The sequence below is a fragment of the Patiria miniata genome, unplaced genomic scaffold (assembly GCF_015706575.1).
Source record: "Patiria miniata isolate m_02_andy unplaced genomic scaffold, ASM1570657v1 HiC_scaffold_22, whole genome shotgun sequence".
NCBI lineage: Eukaryota > Metazoa > Echinodermata > Asteroidea > Valvatida > Asterinidae > Patiria > Patiria miniata.
In genome coordinates this window covers 19,021,952-19,035,194 of record NW_024037061.1, presented here as the reverse complement: position 1 = coordinate 19,035,194, position 13,243 = coordinate 19,021,952, and the positions used below count along the sequence as shown (strand labels likewise).

The 13,243-nt window shown below is 39.6% G+C and overlaps 1 protein-coding gene across 3 annotated transcripts in view; it reads right to left on the bottom strand.

The window, feature by feature from the left end:
• Positions 1–6,828: 6,828 nt before the first annotated feature.
• LOC119730542 (serine/threonine-protein phosphatase 2B catalytic subunit alpha isoform-like) overlaps positions 6,829–13,243 on the bottom strand; it is a 79,067-nt gene continuing 72,652 nt past the window's right edge. For all 3 annotated transcript variants that reach the window (XM_038203516.1, XM_038203515.1, XM_038203517.1), the window contains one exon: positions 6,829–12,808. In XM_038203516.1, the coding sequence (XP_038059444.1) occupies positions 12,681–12,808 (128 nt within the window). In that variant the 3' untranslated portion in view covers positions 6,829–12,680. The remainder of the gene's footprint in view (positions 12,809–13,243) is intronic.

Genomic DNA, 13,243 nt, shown 5'->3' with positions numbered 1-13,243 from the left:
CAAACGTGGCAGTATATAGCTTAGAACATAACACCCGCACGCACTGCCGTTCTTTTCAATTGTTTACATCATGTTTAAGCTAAAGCGCGCGTGCTCAATATGACGCAAACAATGCAAAAAGGACGGGCACGCGCACGTGCATTGCAGGGCGATACACTGTCCATTGTGGGTGAATACTAATGGATCAATGGGTGGATAGCACTGCATACCATGTTTTCGTATGTACACGGGCACATTATTTTTTCAGTCGACTGAGCGACCATTGTAGGTGGTCGAACTTCAAACTTGGCAAAAGTTGTGACGTAAGTGTGCGTTCAACCTGTTTAAACAACACCATTGAATCGCGTGCGTTGTTTGCACGAGCAGTTCTCCAAAACTCTGCAAGTATGCAACCTATACCAGCGGCAAAGCAATTTGCGTTTCCCGAACATGCACATTTTAGACGGGCACTGCACTAGTCTATACTACAATTCAAGGAATCTCTGTCTGTCTGTCCGTCTGTCCGTCTGTCTGTCTGTCTGTCCGCCGATTATCTCCAGAACCGGGCACCGTATGGAGTTGAAAATCGGCGGGTGTGTTGCTCGGGACAACCGAATGTGCAGTGCCAAGTTTGAAGTGGTTTGGACTAGGGGTTCTCGAAAAAGCTGCAAAAAAGCAGTATTTTCGGAGGCAAACGCGCCAGAATATAAGCTAGAACTCCGCGCACTGATTTTTTTTTTTTTCAATTGTTTACGTCATGTTAAAGCAAGAGCGCGCGTGCTTAATATGACGCAACAATGGAAAAAAGGACGGGCACATCATGGGGTTCTTTTCAATTGTTTACGTCATTTTCGAGCTAAAGCGCGCGTGCTCAGTATGACGCAAACAGTGCAAAAAGGACGGGCACATTGTAGGGCTATAGCACTGCAACCATGTCTTCGTACGTACATATACGAGAGTGGCATGCACGGGCACATGCATTTTGTGGTCAACTGAGCAACCATCACTGCACTGTATGTAGGCGGTCGACTGAGCGACTCTAATACAATATGGTATCGCCCTACAACTACGCCCTACAGTTGTTGGGCGATACCATATTGTCCAGTAGGGGTAAATATCAGTGCCAGGGGGGTGACGACATTTTGTGCGTTTAACTTGCGAGTGTGCGTTCACACCATTGAATAATGTGCGTTGTTACACGAGCTGCAGTTCTCAACTGCCCCTTCCGAACACGCACATTTTCGACTGGCCTCAGAAAAGCAGTATTTTCTGAGGCAAACGCGCCAGAATATAGCCTAGAACATAACACCACGCACAGCCGTTCTGTTCAATTGTTTACGTCATGTAAAGCTAAACCGCGCGTGCTCAATATGACGCAAACAATTCAAAAAGGACGGGCACGCGCACGTGCATTGTAGGGCGATACCATTGTCCAGTATGGGTGAATAGCACTGCGTACCATATGTTTCCGTTTACTGCACGGGCACATGCATTTTGCAGTCGATTGAACCACTATTGTAGGCGGTGGATTGAGCAACCTTACTCACGTAGGTGAGTAGCTGCACGGGCGTATGGGTGAATATCAGTGCCGGGGATGGCCTGGCGACATGTACAAAGTGCGCTCTATGAGTGTGAGTTTAACCTGTGAAAACAACACAAATTGAATCGTGTGCGTTGTTTGCATGATATGAGCATTTTGAAATTGCCCCTAACGAACAGGTGCATTTTTTTTGACGTACATGTACGTGAGTGGCATGCACGGGCACAGGCACAGGCACATGCATTTTGTAATCAACTGAACAGCCATCACTGCACTGTATGTAGGCGGTCGACTGAGCAACTCTTACTGTAGGGTGATACCATATTATCCAGTAGGGGTAAATATCAGCGCCAGGGCAAGACGACATTGTGTGCGTTTAACCTGCGAGTGTTCGTTCAACCTGTGGAAGCACCATTGAATTATGTGCGTTGTTTCCATGAGCTGAACTGCCCCTTCCGAACAGGCACGTTTTCAACTGGCCCTGCACTAGTCTTACTATAATTCCAGGAATCTCTGTCTGTCTGTCTGTCCGTCGATTATCTCCAGAACCGGGCACCGTATGAAGTTGAAAATCGGCGGGTATATTTTTCGGGACAGCAGAATGTGCAGTGCAAAGTTTGAAGTTGTTTGGACCAGCGGTTCTCGAAAAAGCTGCAAAAAGCAGTATTTTCTGAGGCAAACGTGGCAGTATATAGCTTAGAACATAACACCTGCACGCACTGCCGTTCTTTTCCATTGTTTACGTCATGTTTAAGCTAAAGCGCGCGTGCTCAATATGACGCAAACAATGCAAAAAGGACGGGCACGCGCACGTGCATTGCAGGGCGATACATTGTCCAGTATGGGTGAATACTAATGGATCAATGGGTGAATAGCACTGCATACCATGTTTCCGAATCTACACGGGCACATTATTTTTTCAGTCGACTGAGCGACCATTGAAGGTGGTCGAACTTCAAACTTGGCACAAACTTTGACGTAAGTGTGCCTTCATCCTGTGAAAACAACACCATTGAATAGCTTGCGTTGTTTGCACGAGCAGTTCTCAAAAACTCTGCAAGAGTATGCAACCTATACCAGCGGCAAAGCAATTTGCGTTTCCCGAACACGCACATTTTAGACGGGCACTGCACTAGTCTATACTATAATTCCAGGAATCTCTGTCTGTCTGTCTGTCCGTCGATTATCTCCAGAACCGGGCACCGTATGTAGTTGAAAATCGGCGGGTATATTTTTTGGGACAGCAGAATGTGCAGTGCAAAGTTTGAAGTTGTGTGGACCAGCGGTTCTCGAAAAAGCTGAAAAAAGCAGTATTTTCTGAGGCAAACGTGGCAATATATAGCTTAGAACATAACACCCGCACGCACTGCCGTTCTTTTCAATTGTTTACGTCATGTTTAAGCTAAAGCGCGCGTGCTCAATGACGCAAATAATGCAAAAAGGACGGGCACGCGCACGTGCATTGCTGGGCGATACATTGTCCAGTATGGGTGAATACTAATGGATCAATGGGTGAATAGCACTGCGTACCATGTTTTCGTATGTACACGGGCACATTATTTTTGCCGTCGACTGAGCGACCATTGTAGGTGGTCGAACTTCAAACTTGGCAAAAATGTTGACGTAAGTGTGCGTTCAACCTGTGAAAACAACACCATTGAATCGCGTGCGTTGTTTGCACGAGCAGTTCTCCAAAACTCTGCTATGATGCAACCTATACCAGCGGCAAAGCAATTTGCGTTTCCCGAACATGCACATTTTAGACGGGCACTGCACTAGTGTAACCAATACCAAACAAAATTTAAAGTAAAAAAAAGGTAAATTTGGAGCAGTAGTTGAAATATAGTTAGGTTTTTCCAACGGTGGTCGGCCGATCACCGTTGGAAATGTATACAAAAATACCATTTTCTTGAAAATTACTTCACACAAGGTGCCATAATTTTACAGGATGCTTTAGACTCTCATTTACCAACATCCTAATAAGGTATTTCTTAAAAACTTGGTAGTTTTATTTTTCGATGTTTGCAAATGTTGTATATTCCCTTTTTAAGGGCCCCGAAAAAATTTGGATTCTAGATGTGGTGTGATCTGAGGGAATTCCTGACCACTTTAACCAATGCTTTTTGAGGAAAAGATGGTGGTGTACTCATTGCCTGCCTTTATTGCGACGTCACATTAAAAAAAAAACCAAAAAGGGTTTTTTTGGTGAGGGGGGGGGGGCATGGTCCCCTTTGCTCCCCCCCCCCCCCCGTCCTGGATCCGCCCTTGATATTAAGTCGTAAGTTCAGCGAGTGATCGGTCTTGATGTCTTACATAAGGAGATTAAATTTCGTGAGAAACCGTCAAACAACTGAAACATTTCTTTCGAGAAAGAGCGTGCTGCATAAAACTAGTGGTCTCGCACCGCCAAGACATACATCCGCGCCGCACGCCGTAGAATATTTTAAGTTTTGTTCAATAGAGGGCGCGCCACATAAATAGTGGTCTCAACAACGCATCAACACGGATGCTGCAAAATTGAACCCAAAAAGAACAACCTCGTTTCCGATTAACTACTCAAGAAATACAAAATGGATTAAATTGAAATTTCGTGCAATTAGTTTTCACGATGTGAAGCATAAGTAGTTTGCATGGCGTGAGAAACCGTGGAGCTATAAATGTAACATTCAATTCAATTCAAGAAGACATTTATTCCTCACTCCTTTAGAGAATACATCCATAAATAAAAGAAAGACTGGTAAATAGCAAAATAACAAAATCAATAAATTTGTCTCAAAAATAATAAAAGTAAAATGCGCTTTGAAGAAATGATAAACTTATTTCAATATATGTACAAGAGAAAGTAAGGCGTATGGGACTGTTTACATGATCGTAACAATCTAGTGTTTTAAACGTTAAAAATCCATGTTGTCTTCCATTAGGATTGTATTTGTTGAAATTAAAACCCTGTATTGTTACGGTCATAATAGCTTGATTATTTGACGGTTTTTTATGAAATTTATTTTTTTTGATGTCAAACATCATGACAAATGAGTGTACGAAAGTTCATTTTAATGTAACGTGTATTTCTTGAATTGTTGGCCCCAAATCGAGTTTGGTGGTGGAGATCGAGACCACTATAATAGAGGGCGCGCCACATAAATAGTGGTCTCAACAACGCATCAACACGGATGCTGCACAACTGAACAACAAGAACAAACTCGTTTCCAATGAACTACTAAAAAAAAATACAAAATGCATTAAATTGAAATTTCGTGCAATTTATTTTCACGAAGTGTAGCATAATAGTTAGAATGGCGTTAGAAACCGTGTACCTATAAATATAATATGATCGTAACAATCTAGTGTTTTAAACGCTAAAAATCCACGTTGACTTCCATTAGGATTGTATTTGTCGCAATTAAAACTTTGTATTGTTACGGTCATTATAGCTTGATTATTTGACGTCTTTTATGAAATTAAATCTTTTGATGTCAAACATCATGACAAATGAGTGTACGAAAATTCATTTTAATGTAACGTGTATTTTTTGAGTTGTTGCCCCAAAATCGAGTTTGGTGGTGGAGATCGAGACCACTATAATGGCTTTAGTGGCTTTATATTTGCAAAGGAGTTTAGGGATCATTTTTATCAAGATGACGATTGGCTTCGCAACCACCTTTAGACTGGAGTGGTCATCTTCGACGGGCAATGTGTCCCAAAAGTTATCAGATCCCCCCCCCCCCCAACATAAAAAAAATTGAACTACGCATTTCAACTTCGCCTTCGCGGAGTTGCTCAACCAAACCTATGAACTTGTGTATTTATTATGCAGCATATAATTATAGACCTAGAGAGGGTGTACTAAGTGAATAAACCTTTATTCAAGTGGCCTAAAAATAAATAACCGACTGTGGTGTACTAAACAAAAAAAATCGCCCATGTCCCGACCGCACTATTTTTTTCCGTACGCCTTTTTTTCTGTAGAAGAATATTCTTGTTTTGGGGGGATGGGGAAAACAACCTTAGAAATGTTGCCAGCGGGGATCGAACCTTGGTCTTCCCGCTCATGAGATCCGTTGCTAATCCACTAGGCCACAGGTGCTACACAACCGTTAGTGGTAATTTTAATCATGATATCATGTACATGTATCTAAATTCATCCCTATATTAGAGAGTACAGCGCCCTCTGTTGATAGGGACTGCCGCCGGCAAGCCTTTTTAAGGTAGCAGACCAGTAAATAAACTTCCATAGACCCCAATGGTAAATGCTCCCACTTCAAAAAATTCGGGAAAAATACTCACAACTCTCCACGGTGTTCGAGACGCACATCAAATTAAAGCTTATTTCATCATCTTTCATTTTCTTTTCAATTTTCGGGGGGTCAACTGATGACTTTTAGGAGAAATTTCCATCTGAAGATGATCACCCCTGAAAATAGTCCTGAAGCCCATCGCCATTTTGAAAAACGATGCCTACACTCCATTGCAAAATAGAGCGCTTTTAGTGTCCAAATTACATCAAAATTACACAGAACTGCAAGCTCCCAGTCCTGGCACGGCTTCCACTCATATTTTTTACAAACCCTCAAGTTCATGGCCCACAGCATGCCCAAATACCGAAGATTTTGAGGGCATGCAAATCGTGATTTGGCCGGCGCAGGCAATTTCGGACCGATTTACTGGTCTGCACCCTTAAGTAAACCGTTAGTTTGCCGGGATTACCGCCGGCAATATCCACTATCAAAAATATTCTTGATTCTAATTTGATCGAAACAAAACAGGGGCCCTACATGTACGCTACACGATCACCCTATATTTAAACACAGCAAAAAGAGCACCCTCTAGAAAGATTTGTTGCTGTATTATTTGCTGTGTTTGAAACAAATATTAGTTTGCTGAGGCCTACATCTACTTAACTAAAGTCGATAGTATTATGTATACATATGTATTAGTATTATGATGTTTTAATTACTTTTTGGGGGTCAAAATTTCAACAACAAAAAATGCAAGGGTTACAATCGTACTTTAAAAAAAACAGTATTCGGGCAAAAGTTGGAATGTGTATAGCATCTCCCATGCAATTTTTTTTTATAAAAATGGGTTACAATTATACTTAATATATTTGTCTCCACAACTGGATTTTATTTTTTTGAAATCGTCAGTCATATTATTTCTAAGCATCAATATTTAGGTTTTACAAAATTGGAAACGATAGAGTGAAAATAAACATAAAATCCAAAACTGATCGCGGAGGGAGGATGTTTCTAAGACAGCTGATTGTGAGAGATTAAATTTGAGTAAATCACAAACAGAAACTAAAAAAAGTCTCCCATTGAAAAGTGACTTTTTATTTCATCTGTTACACTGAAATGGTTCAAATTTGAGTAGTAGTTTACGACACACTAGAGAAAGAGTTACAATGGAAGGAAACCCTCCCCTTCTTCCCTTAACATCCCATTGAATTACAACACAAACCAAATAATTTGTGTACCAAATATTTAAAAATCAACATAAACTACCACAGTCCGTAAGAGTTTGCGTAACAGTTAGAACATGCATAATCAACAGCATCGTATCAGAATAATCCTAATGGTAATGCTGGAAACAAAACGTTCCATTAATAAAGAAAAAGACATTCCTGGTACCCTTGTGTTATTCAGCTGGTAAACGCAAATTCACTAAAGCAGAAAAATAAACCGTCCCCGTTTTTTTCCAAACTTTTCTCGCGTTTCTGCCATTTTTTTTTCAAGGAAATGCCTGTAAAATATATATTACTAAATCTCAGGTCATCTTCACTTCTTTTATATTGGACTTCAATATTCAACTTTTCAACTTTTCGATTCCCAAACGTTTTTTGGTCTGTCTGCACAACTCATGCAGCCTTCCGAATGACTCCAAAAACTGCGAAGATATTCACTTCATGAACCCTTTCCTAAATATTTCTGATAATGTTTTTTTTTTAAGTTAAATGGGACCTACAGAAGTTCTTTCACTTTTTCCTTTGGAATTACACAGATTTTTCTAAATGAATCACAGACATTGCTTTTATCATCACTATGTGAAAATTAAAGTTTGAATTTAACAGTAACATTTCTAACTGCTCTGTAAATACATGAAAACTCCAACTAAAATGTCAGTACAAATTACAACAGAAAAAAAAATGGCCAAAGTGTTATAAATGCTATTTTGATAAAAAAAAACCTCAATAACTTTAAAAGGTTTTAATTGAAAAAGCGACACAAATGGATGGTGAGTGAAGTATTGGGGGCGTGGTTAAGGGAAGAAGGGATACGATAAGGGTGGGGGACCAAGAGGTACCACAGATGAACACCGTAAAAAATCCCAGATATGGAATTGTCTTTTTTTCCTTTAATCTGTACACATGGTATACCACCCAATGGGAATCTTCGTTCTTTTTATTTTTTTTTATTTTGAACATTTTGTTAAAAGAACTGTGGCTTCAACACACTGTGCATAAAATGTGACACGGAAAATGTATGTAATTGACAAAGCACTCAATCTTTTTTTATTTTTAATTTTTACGAACATCCCAAGTGCAACCTAAGAACATACACTGGATGTCTCGAGGGGAGAGAAAGGTAAAACCAGGGATTTTTTTGTTAAGTTTACAGTCTTCTGAAAATGGATTTGAACAAGTTTAATGTCGGTTGAAATCCACTGTTGCTATCAATTGTTGTTACAATCTTGTCAAAAACTATTAAACCTCCCCCCCCCCCCAAAAAAAAACCCACCTCTACAAAGACAAAAGACCAGAGTTCAGCATCCGCTCCAAAAAAAACCCAAATGTTCTTGAGATGGCTAATGCCCTGTTGTGTCCTCAGGCAGTATACTTTACAAGATCTTTCTACGCCTGCCCCGTTGTCCTACTCATATGGAACAATTTTATGAACCACTGTTGAAGTTACGGTATGTTTAACCAACAAGCGGCAAAACAAGACCTTGTTATTGAGAATTGTTGGTTTCGAAAAGGAATACCATACTACTTCAACATGATGTTTGAGGAAACATTCCGATTTGTAAGTTTTCCTTTCAAACATGATTGAACACCCAATCTGTGCTTTGTAAAATACTGAACTCTGTTAAAACGGACCTTGGTTATGACACCTTAGGAGAGCAAACTTTACAGTAAACACCACTGTCTTTTTTACGGCCAGCATTTTAAGTTGAACAAGTTTGTAACGTGTATCATCAGCACATCACTCATTATGTACGCAGTCATTTTTTAACCGAGTATTTGAACGAAGTAAGCATAAGTCATACCAGTTCTTTCTACTTCCTTAATACGACGCATTTTCCTTCTCAAGTCCATTTACAGAAGTAAAACGAATAAACTTTTCATTGTATTTTTATCATTTTCCCCCTGCGAGACATCCTGTGTGTTAACAGAGGCAGTGGTATTCTGCCTTTTAAGCTATATATCATTTAACATGTACAATTTTCAAAAAAGTTTACATGATAATAACTTTGTTACATCTAGATAGAGAGAGAAAACGAAAGGCCTATTGAATGATGAAACAAGCTTTAGGTACAAAGGCTACTGCTCAGACAGACAGCCAAAAACACTTCCGACGCTAAATCCATCCCAAACATTGCAATATAAAAATATTAAAAAGAAACATTTTTTTTACCCCTTTTTAAAGTGCATCAACGCTGCTCTACGAGTTACAACATTCAACAAGTTAATCGTGTTTTTTCCCCATTATCATTATTTTCCCCCGACACGTCTTTAATCTTAAGATATAACAGTAATAATTAAAACTGTACAGCTTTGTCAAAAGAGAGAAAAATCAATGAGAGGAAAGCAAAGATACATCAAAGGTATTTATAACAATGAATAACTAGTCCACGCCTAATATTACGCTTGACTGAATGCTATATCAATATCACAAGAAGCAAAAAAATATATATAATCCACCCACAATCCGAAGAAGTGGTTTTGTCAACTAACTATTTTTTAATAACTTTCCTTTTCTAGCCACTACTTGGTGTCTCCAAAAACAAACAAAAAGAAAAGGAAAAAAAAAAAGAGAAAGAAAGTACATCTTTTTACATGAACTACTCATGAAATTCACCTTAGCCATGCGTAATTAAAAGAGCTCATCTGTTCCTAGTTGTTGTTGGTTTGTGTACAGGGAGAGAGTTATCAAGATCTTAAACCATATAGAATTTTCTTTTTCGAACTGGAATTAACACCCACATGCGTACAGCGTCTTTCTGCCGGCGGACTACACATTATACTTTTTTTTGTTAAATTCATTAATGTTTTTCAAGACCCTTAGAAGACACACACACATATACAACTTAGCTACGCATAGCCATACAACCATACATTACAGAAAGGATCTGTCGAATTTTTTGGGACTGAAAAAATCTGCGATGGTTACAATGTTTACATACGTACAAGCCATCAAAACACGGTTTCCAAGCGGAGCATAGACCAGCCTCCGTCACATATATATAAACCAACAAAATATAAAACCAAAAAAAACCAAAGCAACAACCCCAAGTTGTGTCATTTTATATCAATAATAAAGGTCACTTAAAAATGTACACAGAATCTATACTTTTTAATTTCATAGTTCACATTTAAAAGTGGTTATTGTACAGAGGATCGACATGAACTACAAGCTAATAGTTAATACCTTTACTGAACGTTATCATGAATGCCTGATGAAGCTGTGTACAAGCCATGCGGGTTGGATGCCTTGATTAGAGTAGATTTATAAACAAGGAGTGCTGAACCATCCCCCAAACGAGGTATTAATTGTGCAAAATGACAAAAACATCCCTTGACTTGTAACAGTATCTCCTGAAGGGTATATAGCCAATATGCATGCACTGTGAAAACCAAAAACTAACATTGCAAGTTGGTAGTTTGGTAGTTAATTGCACAATCCAAGCAGATCAAAATAGTTATTTTCTTATAAAAGCTTCAAGATTTCACCTAACTTTTCTTAGATGGTCCACAGTGCATTACTCAGCTGCAAGACCAAGCAGAACTCTGAACTGTGATTAAACTAAGGTCTTTTTTTTCTGATTTTCAGCGCGGTTATCACTCTGCATCATTTAGTAGGCGATACGGGATACCGGACTATGCCTTGTTCCCAGACAACATTGTGTAACACAACACCAACACTGAAACATTACGTCATAGGGACCAGCCTATTGAGGGCAAGGTATGATACATGAAAGATATGTACATGTACAGAGATCAAATGACCTATTAAACATACCATACTGAAATCACTATCGACAATCCATTTCACATTGTTGTAGCCTGAATGGGTCTTCTTACAAGAACAACATCCAAATCTCATTTTAGCTGGAAACCAAACCACTATCTAGACCAGATATCTGCCATTTTGACCTTCGTTTTTCATGAATTAAACCAACCATTTTCTTTTTTTTACTGAAATCTTCAAATGATGTTTTTCTCAGCTGAAATTCACAGCTATATCAAAGCAGCTGGCAGCTTTCCTAGTGAGGCATTTTTGTTGTAAAATGATGGTTTTATAAGGGAGAGAACGCCTTAACAGATTAGTCATTCATGGAGACTATGACCTGCATAGCCCAGACACTCCTGGAGCAAGACAATTCCGCCTTTAAGTCACATGTTGAGTGATATTTTTTCAGATTTAGTACAATGACAAAAAGATGTTAGGCAAATATGGGCTTAGTTGAATGAGGTTCTTCACTGTTGCCACGGTCAAGTGATAAGTCTTTCTGGAACCCAACTCGTGTTGTCAGATAAGCGCAGACTGCCAGTATTAGCAAGCCAGGATTTCAAATAGGGAATTGAACATGCCTCCACCAAACCCTTGCAAACACAACCCTTCATCAAAGCGCTCTGCAGAAAGTGTTGCTCAATAGTTGGTACACACACCTTATTTGTTGGTTGGTAACCAATTTTTCCCTGCGGTTAATAAAATGTCTCTGTTGACCCCCGTAATACCCACATGATCACGTCTGAGTGTACACACAATGCACATCCACACACATTAAGGCTTGACTCCACAACTTTCCGTTACCCAACCCTCCCCCTAAAGAAACAAAACAAATCACAGTTCTAGAATTTTAAGCTCTACAAGCTAAGGCTTAAAAATTAGCGCAATTTTGTAACTTCTGAAGAATCACTGGTATACATTATTCTCACACGTAAATATCTATACATTGTAATGAATAAGGAGAGAGGAATTTCTTAAGTCATACACAATGTACAAAAAGAGAAGGGTTTTGGGTGCATAATAAATGCGCACAGCGTTTTACTACCCATGCACCTGAGACTGTTGCCATGACTACCACATTACCCAGAATGCACTCATCTGCACAGATACACTTCTCAATTGCACTTTAGTCCAGTATTTTTTTTTTTTTATTTCCTTTTTTTTGTCTTTTCTTTTATGAGGCCAAAAGATTTTCTCTCATATTGACATAATTTCTGACAAAACTTCACAACAATATCACAACACCAGCTAAAGGAGCCCCATCTGATTTCCTTTTGATTTTAACAGAATTTTGGCAATTTTTGACAGTTTCTTTACATTTACGTTTACAGATTCTTGACTTGTTGGCAGAAATTCCACATGGGAAATAAACTCATTTGGACATCCATCAATCGTTTCATGCGTGACCCGAATACTTGTCCAAAAATGGGCAAGCGGGTTTCCGAATTATGGGATCTCAGCATACATTCACGATCCAATGCCGACTTTCAAAAGCCTTTTTTTTTAGCAAAAACCTTGTCCAACATTCTGCATGCCTTCTGTGCAAATTTTCTCAGGAATAGTAAAAGCCGTGTTAACAAGAGGTACACATTTCGTGTCTCTCCTCCAATGACAGAGAGACACTCGTTACGTTTGTATTTTTACTTTAAATTTGTTTAAAATTTATACAGAGTCCCTTTAAGGAACAAGGGCCACACCATACACCCTGCTGTTGATGATTTTGTATGTCATTAAAGGAGACCGCCCTTCCCAGCGACGTTCTCGTTACCTATAAGTAACCATCCCTGTTCTTTGGAGCCTGCCAAACAGTCAGCCTCAGCATCATTTTCTCTGTGGTCATTATACTCTCTTTGCTGCTCAGGGTAGGTTTGTTTTCAGTTATGTTGTTTTTTCTCTCTCTCACATCTAGGGGATGTTGAAGGGGGGGTCTTGGTCTATGATGCAGGGGAGGGGCCTGTGTTGTTAGGGGGTGTCGGCGAATCCTTGCGGGGTGGCATTCTCTCGTTGACCTTATCTAGGCCCTTGGCCTCATCGAAGCCGCTGATCTTGTGAAAATCCATTGCTGAGGGAGGAGGGGAAAAAATGAAAATGTCGAAATAGTGAGCCAAGTTTCTTGTGTTTGTGGCAGCATTTGGGACTCAGACCGAAACAAAATGATCCTTCTACTGAAAAGGAGATCATAATTTTGAAGGTGACTTGTGTCACATCTTATTCCCCTTTTAAAGCCAGTGCCTGACAGGTGCCACAAAGCCACTGCGGTGGTAGAGATTGCGATCGACGAGATGATTCAAATCCATTCTTCGAAACGCACACGAGGAATGCTTGGAATTTCCTGGGTAGCGCTGCCAATGTTCCCAAGACTAAATTTGATTTCGTTAACAGCAACCTCTACTGCTGCTGCAGCTTTACTGCACTTGTCAGGGACCCCTGTGTCAGGGGTAAATCCAATAGAAAAATGTGCGAGGTATGTTTGGAATGTCCTGGATAGCACTGCCAA